General features: G+C 42.3%; 1 protein-coding gene across 4 annotated transcripts in view; it reads left to right on the forward strand.

The window, feature by feature from the left end:
* The window catches only part of LOC134949245 (cytochrome P450 2F3-like), a 185,241-nt gene extending 167,883 nt beyond the window's left edge, over window positions 1-17,358 (forward strand). For all 4 annotated transcript variants that reach the window (XM_063937723.1, XM_063937721.1, XM_063937722.1 and 1 more), the window contains 3 exons: window positions 3,013-3,200; window positions 10,547-10,688; window positions 12,916-17,358. In XM_063937723.1, coding sequence (XP_063793793.1) covers window positions 3,013-3,200; window positions 10,547-10,688; window positions 12,916-13,097 — 512 coding nt within the window. In that variant the 3' untranslated portion in view covers window positions 13,098-17,358. The remainder of the gene's footprint in view (window positions 1-3,012; window positions 3,201-10,546; window positions 10,689-12,915) is intronic.
* The last annotated feature ends 738 nt before the right edge of the window (window positions 17,359-18,096 follow it).

Raw genomic sequence — 18,096 nt, forward strand, 5'->3', positions numbered from 1 at the left:
CGCAGGAATTGAATCCTGTTTTCATATATATATATATATATATATATATATATATATATTACACATATACAGTCCAGGTATATGTATATATATATATATATATATATATATAAATATATATATACATATATAAATATTCTTCATAAGAATGCACTCACCAGACTTTTTCAAATAGGCAAAATCCAGCCTAACATGATCACAGGGTTGAAGTCTTGATAAAAGGGTTAAAATCCCTGAAACGTCGACTTGACACCGCAGTTTCTGTCATTTTTTAACATCCTGAGTGCCAGCCGTTTTCTCTATGGGTATTTACATGATTCAGTGAGGCAGGGCACCAGGATATGTTGCATTGGACTTTTGGAGTGCCCAACACCTTTCCAGATGATATATATATATATATATATATATATATATATAAAAACACAGCAGACGCGGCACTCCAAGTGACTTTAGTGCTGATTGGCAATCGCATTTTGGCGCGGTTTGTTCTCTCTCTTCACACACACATATATATATATATATATATATACTATGTAAAAGCGAAAGTCTGTCCTTCTGTCTTTCTATAAAAATCCATAGTTTACAAGCGAAGACTGTGAAATTTAGCATACGAGCGTATTAAAACACGGTGGACGCAACTAAAACAATTAGAAATCCCTAGCACCACTAGGGGGGGAGACAGCAGCACAGAGTATATCAGGAGACAGCATAACTCCGGAATTGCTGGAGCAATGTACTCAAAAATTGGTACACATCTGCCTTACACTCTGGAAACAAACACTGTGGGGGGAAGACACCCCTAGCACGCCTAGGGGTGAGGCAGCAGCACTGAGTATTTCAGCAGACAGCATAACTCTGGAATGCCTTCAGCATAACTGTGGAAGGCCTGGACCTACAGTATTTACAACAAACTTGGTACACATATGACTTACAGGCTGGGAACAAACTCTGTGGGAGTAAGACACCACTAGCACCCCTAGGGGTAAGGCAGCAGCACAGAGTTTTTCAGCAGACACCATAACTCTGGAATGCCTGCAGCAATTTACACCAAAATTGCTACACAAATGACTTACACTCTGGGAACAAACACTGTGAGGGTAACACACCACTAGCACCCCTAGGGGTGGGCCAGCAGCACAGTCTATATCAGGACATGCATGATATGTCAGTGATGACAGGGCTGCATGTGACAGTGCCAGTGACATGATGTGTGGAGGGGAATGCAGGTAGCACAAATCCACACACTGAGAGTTATATAGTGGAAGTAGCATGGTCCCCCAGCAGCACAGAGTATATCAGGAGATACATAATGTGCTGTGCTATATAAGAAACTGTAAAAAAATCGATAATTTCACAGGGGCACTGACATGATGTGAGGAGGGGAATGGAGGCAGCAGGAAGCCACAGACTGAGAGTTGTATAGTGGGAAGGGCAGGGTCCCTTGGGGGACCAAATAGGGGTCCGGCCATTACACAAAGTGTGTCAGGGAAGCAAGATATCCCTATATACTAGATCTCCAACCAATGTAAATTAACAAACAACTATCATTCTAATTTACCATCCTCATTCCGTAGCGAAGCACGGGTATTCAGCTATCTACAATGTGTGATTAATATCTTCATTTATTTTTGTAAATAGACATTCTTAAAATCCTGGGCAATGATGGGTACTCCAGCTAGTGTGTGTATATATATATATATATATATATATATATATATATATATATATATAGAGAGAGAGAGAGAGAGAGAGAGAGAGAGAGAGAGATCTAGGGGGAAGGGGTGCCATGAGGGGGGAGAGAAAGGACAAAGAGGAGCTGAGGGGGAAGAAGGGAGGGATATATGAAGTGGGAGGTAAGAATGGAGCAGGGCTGGTCCCAGAGCATGGGTCAGCCCACAGTAAATAGCCATACACTGTAGTGCAGAGGTGGAACTACCGGTGGTGAATTGCACTGAGCAATCTAGGAACCTGATTCCTATGGGAAGGAGTGGGCCACCAGACAGTTGGACCTTCCAGGGTTTTCCCCTGTTCCCCTCTGGGCCGGTCCGACCCTGAGTAGGTTCAAACAAAATCCCTGTGCGAAGAAGTTTTGATAAAACAGTGCCTATACTTGTAGGAGTGGTGACTGATGCCAGCGGGTTTAGTATGAAATACATACAATCAACATCCCGATGGTCAAAATCCCAACAACAATTGACTGACGGTCAAAATACCAACATGTTCAAAATACCGACAGGGTCAAAATACCGATATTTAAAATGTCGACAGGTCAAAAAGTCAACACAAGTTTTGTAATTTGTTTTTTGGTGTGTATGTCGACACAGGTCAACATGGACACCGTATAAGTGTACCGCGTCATCTGGCATGGCGAGCACGGGCACACTATTATATTCCCCCTCCTGGTCCACTGGGATGGTAAAGTATGAACAAGTTGGTTTCAATGAAAAAATCATGAAAAACTCATGTTGACTTTTTGACCTGTCGGTATTTTGACAATGTCGGGATTCTGACTTTGTCGGGATTTTGACCATCGGTCAGTGGTTGTCGGGATTTCGATTGTAGGTAAATTGACCGCATCCCATGCAAGCTAGTTGGGAAGTGAAGTTTGTCTGGTGTCATCCCGACAGAAGACACTAACAATAAAGACCACCATTTTCTCATATTCTTTTCATGATAGAATATTAGCCTGTTAAGTGGTAAAGTACTGTGTCTTCCTTACATCCCCAGTTAAACATCTCTGCTGCTATTTTTCCTACTGAAACTATAGAAGCTCATGAGTAATTAAAAGCAACGTTTTTTAAAGTGTTGCACTATACTTTTTGTTTGTACTAAACAGTTGCTTAGTTGAATTTCCTCTTTTTTATATAAACATTTAGGATATTTTAAAACAATCTGTGGATCATAAAGGTAGAATATTCGCTATAGATATCATGAGCGGGATGTAATGCGGGAGTTCGGCGGCCGTCGCAGTTTTATTCATTCATTTCTTCAACTCTCTCCACCTTGCTGCAGAAAAAATGCAGGAGGAAATTGACCGAGTTGTGGGAAGAGATCGAACTCCATCCATAGTGGACAGGAATAAGATGCCATATACTGAAGCAGCTATCCATGAGATCATGAGATTTTGTGATGTCATACCTGTTGGTCTTCCTCATCAAACCTCAAAGGAGACAGTCTTTAGAGGATTCACCATTCCAAAGGTCAGTGAGCTCCACCTGTGCAACAACTGAAATGTCTCCTTTGATCTTTATTCATTATCTCTGATATTATAAGCGCAGTCTACCTCGCATAAAAACATTACAAATTCAGAAAATGTTTCTATGATGTCCCTGTCCCAAATATCTTTATATTTTCCAATGTTTAATGCAGTTGATCAAAACACTATTTCCCCTTCCTGGTGAACCTATTGTTGGCTCAATAACGTCACATATAATAAAAACAGTTTTAAGTCATAGGGGGTCATTCCGAGTTGTTCGCTTGTTGCCGATTTTCGCAACGGAGCGATTAAGGCAAAAATGCGCATGCGCATGGTACGCAGTGTGCATGCGCTAAGTATTTTAGCACAAAACTTAGTAGATTTACTCACGTCCGAATGAAGAATTTTCATCGTTGAAGTGATCGGAGTGTGATTGACAGGAAGTGGGTGTTTCTAGGCGGAAACTGACCGTTTTCTGGGAGTGTGCGGAAAAACGCAGGCGTGCCAGGATAAAACGCAGGAGTGTCTGGAGAAACGGGGGAGTGGCTGGCCGAACGCAGGGCGTGTTTTTGACGTCAAACCAGGAACGAAATGGGCTGAGCTGATCGCAATGTAGGAATAAGTCTCGCGCTACTCAGAAGCTGCTAAGAATTTTCTATTCGCAATTCTGCTAATCTTTCGTTCGCAATTCTGCTATGCTAAGATACACTCCCAGAGGGCGGCAGCCTAGCGTGTGCAATGCTGCTAAAATCTGCTAGCGAGCGAACAACTCGGAATGACCCCCATAGTTAGTATACAGTGTCCTAACTAGTGATGAGCGGGTTCGGTTTCTCGGAAACCGAACCCCCCCGAACTTCACGCTTTTTACACGGGTCCGAGGCAGACTCGGATCTTCCCGCCTTGCTCGGCTAACCCGAGCGCGCCCGAACGTCATCATCCCGCTGTCGGATTCTCGCGAGGCTCGTATTCTATCGTGAGACTCGGATTCTATATAAGGAGCCGCGCGTCGCCGCCATTTTCACACGTGCATTGAGATTGATAGGGAGAGGACGTGGCTGGCGTCCTCTCCGTTTAGAGTAGACTAGAGAGTAGTAGAGAGTAGAGACACTTGATTTACTAATTTTGGGGAGCATATTAGGACGGAGTACTACTTGCTGATAGTGTGACCAGTGACCACCAGTTTAACTAATCCGTTCTCTGCCTGAAAAAAAACGATACACAGTGTGACACAGTCACATACCATATCTGTGCTCAGCCTCAGTGTGCCCTCAGTGTGCTGCATCATCTATGTAATACTGTATATCTGACTGTGCTGAGTGCTCACTGCTCACACAGCTTAATTGTGGGGGAGACTGGGGAGCAGTTATAGCAGGAGTACATATTTTAACAGTGCACACTTTTGCTGCCAGAGTGCCACTGCCAGTGCCAGTGTGACTGACCAGTGACCACTGACCACCAGTATATTGTGATTGTCTGCCTGAAAAAGTTAAACACTCGTCGTGTGGTGTTTTTATTCTATAAACGCATTCTGCTGACAGTGTCCAGCAGGTCCGTCATTATATAATATATACCTGTCCGGCTGCAGTAGTGATATATATATATTTTTTATATCATTATCATCCAGTCTATATTAGCACTGCAGCAGACGCAGTACGGTAGTCCACGGCTGTAGCTACCTCTGTGTCGGCAGTCGCTCGTCCATCCATAATTGTATACCACCTACCTGTGGTGTTTTTTTTTTTCTATCTTCTTGATACTAGTAGCTTACTTTAGGAGTCTGCAGTGCTGAGCTGACAGTGTCCAGCAGGTCCGTCATTATATAATATATACCTGTCCGGCTGCAGTAGTGATATATATATATTTTATATCTCATTATCATCCAGTCTATATTAGCAGCAGACGCAGTACGGTAGTCCACGGCTGTAGCTACCTCTGTGTCGGCAGTCGCTAGTCCATACATAATTGTATACCACCTACCTGTGGTGTTTTTTTTTTTTCTATCTTCTTGATACTAGTAGCTTACTTTAGGAGTCTGCAGTGCTAAGCTGACAGTGTCCAGCAGGTCCGTCATTATATAATATATACCTGTCCGGCTGCAGTAGTGATATATATATATATTTTATATCTCATTATCATCCAGTCTATAGTAGCAGCAGACGCAGTACGGTAGTCCACGGCTGTAGCTACCTCTGTGTCGGCAGTCGCTCGTCCATCCATAATTGTATACCACCTACCCGTGGTGTTTTTTTTTTTTTTCTATCTTCTTGATACTAGTAGCTTACTTTAGGAGTCTGCAGTGCTGAGCTGACAGTGTCCAGCAGGTCTGTCATTATATAATATATGCCTGTCCGGCTGCAGTAGTGATATATATATATTTTATATCTCATTATCATCCAGTCTATATTAGCAGCAGAGGCAGTACGGTAGTCCACGGCTGTAGCTACCTCTGTGTCGGCAGTCGCTAGTCCATCCATAATTGTATACCACCTACCTGTGGTGTTTTTTTTTTTTCTATCTTCTTGATACTACTAGTAGCTTACTTTAGGAGTCTGCAGTGCTGAGCTGACAGTGTCCAGCAGGTCCGTCATTATATAATATATACCTGTCCGGCTGCAGTAGTGATATATATATATATTTTTTATATCATTATCATCCAGTCTATATTAGCAGCAGATGCAGTACGGTAGTCCACGGCTGTAGCTACCTCTGTGTCGGCAGTCGCTAGTCCATCCATAATTGTATACCACCTACCCGTGATGTTTTTTTTTTTTTTCTATCTTCTTGATACTAGTAGCTTACTTTAGGAGTCTGCAGTGCTGAGCTGACAGTGTCCAGCAGGTCCGTCATTATATAATATATACCTGTCCGGCTGCAGTAGTGATATATATATATTTTATATCTCATTATCATCCAGTCTATATTAGCAGCAGACGCAGTACGGTAGTCCACGGCTGTAGCTACCTCTGTGTCGGCAGTCGCTAGTCCATCCATAATTGTATACCACCTACCTGTGGTGTTTTTTTTTTTTCTATCTTCTTGAAACTACTAGTAGCTTACTTTAGGAGTCTGCAGTGCTGAGCTGACAGTGTCCAGCAGGTCCGTCATTATATAATATATACCTGTCCGGCTGCAGTAGTGATATATATATATATTTTTTATATCATTATCATCCAGTCTATATTAGCAGCAGACGCAGTACGGTAGTCCACGGCTGTAGCTACCTCTGTGTCGGCAGTCGCTCGTCAATCCATAAGTATACTAGTATCCATCCATCTCCATTGTTTACCTGAGGTGCCTTTTAGTTGTGCCTATTAAAATATGGAGAACAAAAATGTTGAGGTTCCAAAAATAGGGAAAGATCAAGATCGACTTCCACCTCGTGCTGAAGCTGCTGCCACTAGTCATGGCCGAGACGATGAAATGCCAGCAACGTCGTCTGCCAAGGCCGATGCCCAATGTCATAGTACAGAGCATGTAAAATCCAAAACACCAAATATCAGTAAAAAAAGGACTCAAAAATCTAAAATAAAATTGTCGGAGGAGAAGCGTAAACTTGCCAATATGCCATTTACCACACGGAGTGGCAAGGAACGGCTGAGGCCCTGGCCTATGTTCATGGCTAGTAGTTCAGCTTCACATCAGGATGGAAGCACTCAGCCTCTCACTAGAAAAATGAAAAGACTCAAGCTGGCAAAAGCACAGCAAAGAACTGTGCGTTCTTCGAAATCACAAATCCACAAGGAGAGTCCAATTGTGTCGTTTGCGATGCCTGACCTTCCCAACACTGGACGTGAAGAGCATGCGCCTTCCACCATTTGCACGCCCCCTGCAAGTGCTGGAAGGAGCACCCGCAGTCTAGTTCCTGATAGTCAGATTGAAGATGTCAGTGTTGAAGTACACCAGGATGAGGAGGATATGGGTGTTGCTGGCGCTGGGGAGGAAATTGACCAGGAGGATTCTGATGGTGAGGTGGTTTGTTTAAGTCAGGCACCCGGGGAGACACCTGTTGTCCGTGGGAGGAATAGGGCCATTGACATGCCTGGTGAAAATACCCAAAAAATCAGCTTTTCGGTGTGGAAGTATTTCAACAGAAATGCGGACAACATTTGTCAAGCCGTGTGTTGCCTTTGTCAAGCTGTAATAAGTAGGGGTAAGGACGTTAACCACCTCGGAACATCCTCCCTTATACGTCACCTGCAGAGCATTTATCATAAGTCAGTGACAAGTTCAAAAACTTTGGGCGACAGCGGAAGCAGTCCACTGACCAGTAAATCCCTTCCTCTTGTAACCAAGCTCACGCAAACCACCCCACCAACTCCCTCAGTGTCAATTTCCTCCTTCCCCAGGAATGCCAATAGTCCTGCAGGCCATGTCACTGGCAATTCTGACGAGTCCTCTCCTGCCTGGGATTCCTCCGATGCATCCTTGCGTGTAACGCCTACTGCTGCTGGCGCTGCTGTTGTTGCTGCTGGGAGTCGATGGTCATCCCAGAGGGGAAGTCGTACTCGTAAGACCACTTTTACTACTTCCACCAAGCAATTGACTGTCCAACAGTCCTTTGCGAGGAAGATGAAATATCACAGCAGTCATCCTGCTGCAAAGCGGATAACTGAGGCCTTGGCATCCTGGGCGGTGAGAAACGTGGTTCCGGTATCCATCATTACTGCAGAGGCAACTAGAGACTTGTTGGAGGTACTGTGTCCCCGGTACCAAATACCATCTAGGTTCCATTTCTCTAGGCAGGCGATACCGAAAATGTACACAGACCTCAGAAAAAGACTCACCAGTGTCCTAAAAAATGCAGTTGTACCCAATGTCCACTTAACCACGGACATGTGGACAAGTGGAGCAGGGCAGACTCAGGACTATATGACTGTGACAGCCCACTGGGTAGATGTATGGACTCCCGCCGCAAGAACAGCAGCGGCGGCACCAGTAGCAGCATCTCGCAAACGCCAACTCTTTCCTAGGCAGGCTACGCTTTGTATCACCGCTTTCCAGAATACGCACACAGCTAAAAACCTCATACGGCAACTGAGGAAGATCATCGCAGAATGGCTTACCCCAATTGGACTCTCCTGTGGATTTGTGGCATCGGACAACGCCAGCAATATTGTGTGTGCATTAAATCTGGGCAAATTCCAGCACGTCCCATGTTTTGCACATACCTTGAATTTGGTGGTGCAGAATTATTTAAAAAACGAGAGGGGCGTGCAAGAGATGCTGTCGGTGGCCAGAAGAATTGCCGGACACTTTCGGCGTACAGGCACCACGTACAGAAGACTGGAGCACCACCAAAAACGCCTGAACCTGCCCTGCCATCATCTGAAGCAAGAAGTGGTAACGAGGTGGAATTCAACCCTCTATATGCTTCAGAGGTTGGAGGAGCAGCAAAAGGCCATTCAAGCCTATACAACTGAGCACGATATAGGAGGTGGAATGCACCTGTCTCAAGCGCAGTGGAGAATGATTTCAACGTTGTGCAAGGTTCTGCAACCTTTTGAACTTGCCACACGTGAAGTCAGTTCAGACACTGCCAGCCTGAGTCAGGTCATTCCCCTCATCAGGCTTTTGCAGAAGAAGCTGGAGACATTGAAGGAGGAGCTAACACAGAGCGATTCCGCTAGGCATGTGGGACTTGTGGATGGAGCCCTTAATTCGCTTAACAAGGATTCACGGGTGGTCAATCTGTTGAAATCAGAGCACTACATTTTGGCCACCGTGCTCGATCCTAGATTTAAAACCAACCTTGGATCTCTCTTTCCGGCAGACACAAGTCTGCTGGGGTTCAAAGAACTGCTGGTGACAAAATTGTCAAGTCAAGCGGAACGCGACCTGTCAACATCTCCTCCTTCACATTCTCCCGCAACTGGGGGTGCGAGGAAAAGGCTCAGAATTCCGAGCCCACCCGCTGGCGGTGATGCAGGGCAGTCTGGAGCGACTGCTGATGCTGACATCTGGTCCGGACTGAAGGACCTGCCAACGATTACGGACATGTCGTCTACTGTCACTGCATATGATTCTCTCCCCATTGAAAGAATGGTGGAGGATTATATGAGTGACCGCATCCAAGTAGGCACGTCAGACAGTCCGTACTTATACTGGCAGGAAAAAGAGGCAATTTGGAGGCCCTTGCACAAACTGGCTTTATTCTACCTAAGTTGCCCTCCCACAAGTGTGTACTCCGAAAGAGTGTTTAGTGCCGCCGCTCACCTTGTCAGCAATCGGCGTACGAGGTTACATCCAGAAAATGTGGAGAAGATGATGTTCATTAAAATGAATTATAATCAATTCCTCCGTGGAGACATTGACCAGCAGCAATTGCCTCCACAAAGTACACAGGGAGCTGAGATGGTGGATTCCAGTGGGGACGAATTGATAATCTGTGAGGAGGAGGATGTACACGGTGATATATCGGAGGATGATGATGAGGTGGACATCTTGCCTCTGTAGAGCCAGTTTGTGCAAGGAGAGATTAATTGCTTCTTTTTTGGTGGGGGTCCAAACCAACCCGTCATTTCAGTCACAGTCGTGTGGCAGACCCTGTCACTGAAATGATGGGTTGGTTAAAGTGTGCATGTCCTGTTTATACAACATAAGGGTGGGTGGGAGGGCCCAAGGACAATTCCATCTTGCACCTCTTTTTTCTTTCATTTTTCTTTGCGTCATGTGCTGTTTGGGGGGTGTTTTTTGGAAGGGCCATCCTGCGTGACACTGCAGTGCCACTCCTAGATGGGCCAGGTGTTTGTGTCGGCCACTAGGGTCGCTTAGCTTACTCACACAGCTACCTCATTGCGCCTCTTTTTTTCTTTGCGTCATGTGCTGTTTGGGGAGTGTTTTTTGGAAGGGCCATCCTGCGTGACACTGCAGTGACACTCCTAGATGGGCCAGGTGTTTGTGTCGGCCACTTGGGTCGCTTAGCTTAGCCATCCAGCGACCTCGGTGCAAATTTTAGGACTAAAAATAATATTGTGAGGTGTGAGGTGTTCAGAATAGACTGAAAATGAGTGGAAATTATGGTTATTGAGGTTAATAATACTTTGGGATCAAAATGACCCCCAAATTCTATGATTTAAGCTGTTTTTTAGGGTTTTTTGAAAAAAACACACGAATCCAAAACACACCCGAATCCGACAAAAACAATTCGGTGAGGTTTTGCCAAAACGCGTTCGAACCCAAAACACGGCCGCGGAACCGAACCCAAAACCAAAACACAAAACCCGAAAAATTTCCGGTGCTCATCACTAGTCCTAACCTGCCATAACTAAACATATTGCAAAACTTTCACACCAAGAAACCGACATACAAAAACGTATGTTTAATCTCTGTCTAAACTTATGCATCTTTTAGGGCACTCCCGTCACTCCGATGCTGCACTCTGTCCATTATGATCCAAATAATTATGCGGAACCAAACAAGTTCGACCCAAACAATTTCCTGGATAGCAATGGTCGTTTTAAAAAGAATGACGCACACATGCCTTTTGCTGCAGGTAAGCTGGATATTGATCTGGATAAATTTATTTGTGTGTCCTGTAAAATGAAATGCCTTTAAAGTACAATGGTCTCCTACAGATGTGTCCTCATACAACTATACTTTCTGCACCATGGGAACAGAGCAAGAGCCCTGGTGCTCTTCCCACGCTGTGTACTTTTTGCTCATCTTTTCTAGTTTTTCCATCATTTTATTTTGTAGTACACATATGGTGTTCTAGGTATTTAGTATTTGTTTTTTTGCTGCAGTGGAATTAGTATAAAGTTCAGATAAAGCAGGCTTGATGACTTACAGGCTGTTACCTCTGGGAGTGAGCAGTCAGGTCACCTGAACAGGTGACGGGGCTCTGGAAAAGGGCGCGGTGGGGGGATGTAGATACGAGCGCATCATCGTGCAATGTGCACATTACTGGCATTGCAAAGTGAAGGGCGGGGCTACGATGACGCATTTCACAACTAATTGCGTCATCGGCCTCCCCAGACCCCCCACTATCACAGGTGCTGTGGCAGGGGGAGGGGGTTGTTGCGGCTGACTGCAGGAGGCTTGCCTACCTTTCTGGGTGGCCTGGAGTGACCCCTGATTTTTGAGAGCCTCACGGCTGATCCAGGAGAGTAGACAAGTATGAGATACAGCATAACAATACATGTGTGGGCCACTCATATCAGACCTTTCTTTTGTTTTTTTGTACAACATTTGTTACGTTTTCCTCAATTTTGTATCTTACTTTACTCATAGTACACTAAGTACTTAGGATTATTATCTTTTTGTAACAAACTAATTGATAAAAAGTCTCAGTCGTTAGTAATAGTGACCGCATGTACATCCAATAGCATACACGCTCATACATGAGTATGCTAATATGAAATAGCACACGTCTATGCATATGTTTTTCACAGAAAAACAATCAGAAATTGCCGGGGTTTTTTTTTATTACATAATATAGTTTAGAAAGTATTTTTAATAAAATATTAAATATTTTATTTAAAAACTATATATCTAGGGGGTGTTTTGCAACCATTCAATACTCGCCGTGTCTATAGGCCCCTATTATAAAATAAATTCCCACCCCATTGGCAATAGATTCCCCACAGGTCTTAAATTCTAACACTAGTAGACTACTCCACCTTAGTAGCAAAAAAAGACGTTTTATAAGCCCCCACCCATTAAAAGCCCCTCCCTCAATACAATGTGACCAGGGTATTAATTTTATTTCTTATCTACACCCCCTCCCAACTGGCTATATCTGTTCACCCTAGGGGGTAACCTCCCCCCCCCCCAATGCAGGGCACAGCAAAGGGCGTGCATGGTGGGAACATGCACTCCAGAATGCCGGCCGCATAGCATTCTGGGGCATGATTGTCAGCGGTCCGGCACAGTGAAGGGGCTACGGACAGCCAGGGGCTGGAGAGCGCCTGGGGCTGTGGATGCCCGGAGTTAGCTTGTCACATGTGATGTGACTAGGCAAAGCAATGGAATCCAGTCTCTAGATCGACAAGACTTAGGTCAACTACTATTGGTCGACAGTAAGTAAAGTAGGTCAACATGGTTTCTAGGTCGACAGAGACTCTAGGTCAACATGTACTTGGTCGACATGACAAAAGGTCGACAAGAGGTTTTTTTTAAATCATTTTTTGAACTTTTTCATACTTTACGATCCACATGGACTACAATTGGGAACGGTAACCTGTGTCGAGCGCAGTGGTAGTGGAGTGAGGCACCTTGCCCAAAGCATGGTGAGTGAAGTGAGCCATGCGAGGGGACACGGTGCACAAATTGGGGTTTCCGGTCACGCTACGAAGAAAACGACACCATTTTTTTTTTTAAATCATGTCGAGCTTTTTTCATGTGGACCTAGTATATGTCGACCTAGAGTCCCTATTGACCTAGAAACCATGTCGACCTACTTACTGTTGACCAATAGTGGTCAACCTAGACACTGTCGACCTAAGTCTAGTCTATCTAACATACCACACCCAAAGCAACGGACTCCTGGCTTTGGTTGAATTACATGCGACCATGCCAGTTAAGTGGTTAAAGGTAAGTACGTCTCAAGCAATAGTACTGGCAGGCACCTATGGAATCCCCTGACATGAGTCGTAGAATTGGATAAAGTTTGGAACGGCGACAAGGATTCAGTCACAAAGCCCTTTTGTAACAAAAAGAAGTAAAAGTTATGGCAAACGATGTAAAAAACGATACAAGTCTAATTGTTTCTCCCTGAACAGGGAAGCGGATATGTATTGGAGAAAGCCTGGCCCGGATGGAGCTCTTCCTTTTCTTCACATCTGTGCTACAGAATTTCAACTTAAAGCCAGTGATTGGGAAGGATGAGTTAAGTGTCAAACCAACGGGAAGTGGACTGGGGCATCTCCCTGCAAAATACAAGTGTTGTATTTTACCTCGCTAGTCTACTGGTCTCTCTAAATTCTAGTCTGACCATTTTATTTCACCTAATTCAAACTCCTGTTGAGAATAAGCATTATCTTCTGTTTTTCAAAGCCATTATTTCAAACAGAGCTTTCATGTTAGATCTATGCGAATAAACATCTTCATTCAATTACACTTCACCTGTCAGTTCCAAAAATGAAGTTGTAAAAATAATAAAAGAGAATAAACAAAGTAATTATTTATAGCAAATATGTTGTTAAAAAAATTATTTTTTAATTGAGTAAGTAATGGGTAAGAGTACTTGCAACATATTGTTTAATTATAGAAAGAGAACACATGTAAGTTTTGTGTGAACTGTGTAGAAGGGTGGTAATTAACTAAAGTTGCTTATGGAGGTTCAATTGGTGGTTCAATAATTAAGTTTTTGATGCAGCCAAAATAAGTTCTTGGAGAAGGTAATGAGTGGGGATGAGAAACGTAGATCTTTCACAAAGCTCTGATGTCAAGCTGGGGGACATTTTGGGATCAATGAAGACATGCATGTTTGTGCAGTTTTGTTAATAGCCTTGTATGTTAGTATACGTGTTTTATATTGGATTAGCTTTTGTCCTAGATATGGCATAGTTTTTATTGTGTGTTTTTTTCTCTCTATTTCCTTTTATTCCTCCTCTTCTCTAGTGTCTATATCATCTCTTTAGTAATCTCTGTATCTTTTTCATATCCCCTTTCTTCCTGGATTTGTATTTTGCTATTTAACTCTCACCCATGTATCTCCCAGCCTCCATATTCCTCAGACATCCCCAAGGATCTATGTTTGAATGGAGCTGTAAAGGCGTTATATCTGCAGAAATGTGCTGTGCATGTAAGATTCAATGTGCACACTTGCACCAATTAAATGACTGAATTTTTATTAGCAGTTAGTAAAATATAGGCAACCAATGTAGAGACTGACAAAGTGGAGTAACAGTAGAAAAACATTTTGTTGGGAAAATAGTCTAGCTGCAGCATTCAAAATAGAAGGTAGGGGTGAAAATCTATTTAGGGGAAGACCAGTAAGGATGTAATTGTATTAGTCAATGTGGGAGATACAGTAAAGCGTGCATGATTTAAAGTTTTGCAATGCCTTGTGATTTGGATTCGATTGAGACAACTTTAACTCTGAGTCAAGAACAATACCTAGGAAGTGTTCTTGAGTTGTTCAGTATGTTATCAAGATAACAACCCATAGTTTAAATTTAAAAAAATGGAAAAGATCCAGAAGACGTTTGTCTCTCTTAAATTTTTTTGCTCAAAAGAACAATGGTTTACTTTGAATCTCTGATGGAAGCCCTACTCATGTTTCTAGTACATAGAGAAGAAGGAAGGAAAATAAATTAGTGATGAGAATTCTAGATCAAATTTCTTCCAAAATCATACAGAGAACATTTATGGAACTCTTTTCCAGACTCATCTCTCCCATCTATGATCTATGATCATGGCACTGGTTAAGGGCTACATCATAGCCAATTGATGGTAGAGATGAGTCTGGAAGAGATTTACTTTGAATAACGGTGGACATAAGGTTCTCAGAAAGAACATTTGCTGTGACTTCTATGTCCAGGCACGAGGGGAGACGCCAGTGAATAGAGCCACCTTAAGATGCCCAAAGAAACCTTTACATGAACGTATACCACCTTTTTGAGGTGTGTGCCCCAGAGGTTCCTTGTTGTATGATTTGGAAGAAATCTGACCTAAAGATAAGAGAGACAGCGCCTTCTGGGTACTTTTTCTATTTTTTTTTTACTTGATATTGTACATGAGCAACAGTGCGGCTCCGGAAAAGGACTAGGCAGCTATCTTTGGCACACGTTTTAAACATTTATTTATTTAACCCATAATTCAACACAGATATAAATACCAGGATTATACCTTCTGTTGACTGGTGGAAATATTATTAGTTCTAGTTTTGAAAGACTGAGTTTGAGATAGTAATTTGAACATTTATAATGAAATAGTAGAAACACATTCCGTAATTTACAGTACAGTAGGCCAACATGATTGGTGAGAGATGCAGAGAGGGTTAAAAAAATGTGGGTAATAGCTCCATTGAAATGAAACTTAAATCTGAAGTATTACATTTATTTTTCAAGAGAAGTCGCATAGATATAGAAAACCAAGGATTGACCAGCATAGCACCTGACAAGCAAAGATTAGGAGGACTTTGTTAAGTAGATAACCAGAGAAAGAGAGTGAGTGTAGGCAAGCATCTCAAAAGGCTGGAAGTGGTAAGATGCTGAAAGATGTGATGGTAATCTGAGAAAGGTTAAAATAATGTTTTCTCAGAATAGGAATAATCACTGCATGGTTACATAATGACGGAAAGATACTACTTATGTGAGAAAGATTATAGATTTTAGTCAAGTTTGGGATGAGCACTGGATCCAGGGATTAAATGATGTGTGAGTACAGGATTGAAAGTATAGTATGAAGCTGAGAATAGAGTAGATTTGGGATCAAATGAAGAGAATGTGCCAGAGGGTCCAGGGAAGGAACTGAGAACGTTGCTGTCTGAAAAAAGAGGATACCATAACATGTTGGATCTTATCGCCCTTGTACAGATGTGTCCTTTCTCAGCTTGCTTTGTTTTGAGTATGCACGTGCGCATGCATTGTGGCAAGCAACTATTCACAGCCTCTTCACGTGTTTAGCTGCTAGTGCATACACACCTTACATTCCCTGTGGCAAGTGGGTGTGTGCACACAACGCACACGCCTGCTTGCGGGCACACTTTTTTGTGCTCGCATTGCTGCAATTGTGAATAGTCACAAGCAGCATGACAAGGGACACATCTGTACTTCAAGAAGGAAGCAAGATCTTGGGCATTGATGGTAATCAGTTAGTTTGGGGAGGGAGGGATCAGAAGAAATTTGAATGTATTCAAATGTAAAAATGTTGGTAGGTTAGATAAATTAAACTTGATGCTAGTAATGTTTAATAAACAGCAAATAAGTCTAAGTCATTAATTAAATAATGCAATCCAAGGTAGACCTGTTACCCAATGACTTGGGTATTAGTCTGTAGAAAAGTAATTCCATGCACACTCTAAGGGACACATGACCACGTTCCAAAGGGTTGAATGACAAATTAAGAAGAAATTAGCTTTAATTTTTGGGTACATGTTACTGCTTGCTTCAAATCCTATAATCCAGCAAACATGTTCTATAATCAGCATTAAAAAAATAGTAACCAGAATACTTTTACTCACATCACTCATGTTGCACCATATAATGTAGATCTTTCATCTGTTCATTTCTGGGAGCCAGTGACTGCTTTACCCAAAGATTTTAGATGATTACATTTTAGTACATCACTGATAATAATTAAGCTAATACCACTAGTTTCATCCTCTTAGAGGGAGAAAAAAGAGTACATTTACTAATCACTTTTCAAATAATTGTATATATATTTTTTATTACAGCAAAACTAGAAACATCAGTTACACTAATTAAGAGAGACAACTAGAACAGTGAAAAGGTATCGGGTCCATAAGTAAACAGTAGAGAGGTTGACAGTCAACAAGTTGATACCATATAATTAATATGCATATGGTTGACATGGCTGAAAGGTTGACAGGTTCAAATGGTCAACAAGAGACTGGTCAACACCGCATATGATCGACATGAGTTTTTTTTTAAATGTATGCATTTTTTAAACTTTTTCAAACTCTAACCATCCACGTGGGCTACGATTGGGAATGCTAACTTTGCCTGAGAGCCAAGCCAGTCATGTGAGAGGACGCGGTATACTAATTGCGGTTTCATGTGACACCTCAAAAACACCAAAAACTTGTGTCAACCTTTTCATGTGCAACATAGGCAACAGATGCAAGATATTAATAAAATCTAATTCACAGTATTTTTCCTTACATAGCCAAATAGTAAAAAAAATTTTTTTAATATGTATACTGCAGCAGGGGTTCTCAACTCCAGTCCTCAAGTATTACCAATACCAACAAGTCAAGTTTTCTAGATTTCTTTAATCATGTACATGTGAGTGAATCTTTTTAACTAGGTCTGTAATTATACCACCTGTTTTCAGTGACAGGAATACTAAAAACATGACCTATTGGGAAAACTTGAGGGTTTAGCTTGAAAACCACTGCTTGCATTGCTTTCTGGAGAAAGTTAATCATGTTGAGTTGATGAACTAAGATGATATGAACCAAGATGATATGTTCCTTAAGTGGGATACTTTGTATTGTCTTACTTTGTAATATTCTTCAATAAAATACATTATATTAATTATGCTTCTGTCTCCATTTTCTGCGGTAAACCAGTTGAGTTTTTATTTATGTTTTCATTGCTGATGAATGGTTTTAATGCAGTAATGCAGTGTGTTACTGCTTTATAATATGCATTTTTTAGTTATATATATTTTACTCCTACTTATTTAATCCAATCTGAGGCCATAGAAACCAGTTACTTTTCTTTATCTTTCAGTAAATCTATTTGTGTATCAATGTATGAAACAGCATAGATGCCTTGTACTCTGCAAAATATCTATCTATCTATCTATCTATCTATCTATCTATCTATCTATCTATCTATCTATCTATCTATCTATCTATCTATCTATCTATCTGTCCTGCCTTTCATTGTCACTGCCTTACAGTATCCTGCTCAGTTAGCACAAATAAGTCAGCATAGTTGCCCTTCCAAATTTTCTTCTGACAGCAGGTGTGGAGCTCCCACAAGACCGCAGTGTTGTAAATTACACCTGGCAAAAGACTTTAGACTTGCGTATCCATATGCTATTGCTTGACCCACCTATGGCACCTGTCCACTTCTTGTCGCACATATTTAGCAGCTCACTTCCACTCCTGCTAGCACTACTCACAGTAGAAGCCAAAGAGGAAGAGGAAGAAGGTATCTTAAAAGTCATGGAGGAAGAGGAAGAGCAGTGAGAAACATCATCCCCTGAGAGCAGGCCACCACCCATGTGCTCCATACTGTGCCCTGAAGGGATAGGAACTGGCCGCT

The sequence above is a fragment of the Pseudophryne corroboree genome, chromosome 8 (genome assembly GCF_028390025.1).
Source record: "Pseudophryne corroboree isolate aPseCor3 chromosome 8, aPseCor3.hap2, whole genome shotgun sequence".
Lineage (NCBI taxonomy): Eukaryota > Metazoa > Chordata > Amphibia > Anura > Myobatrachidae > Pseudophryne > Pseudophryne corroboree.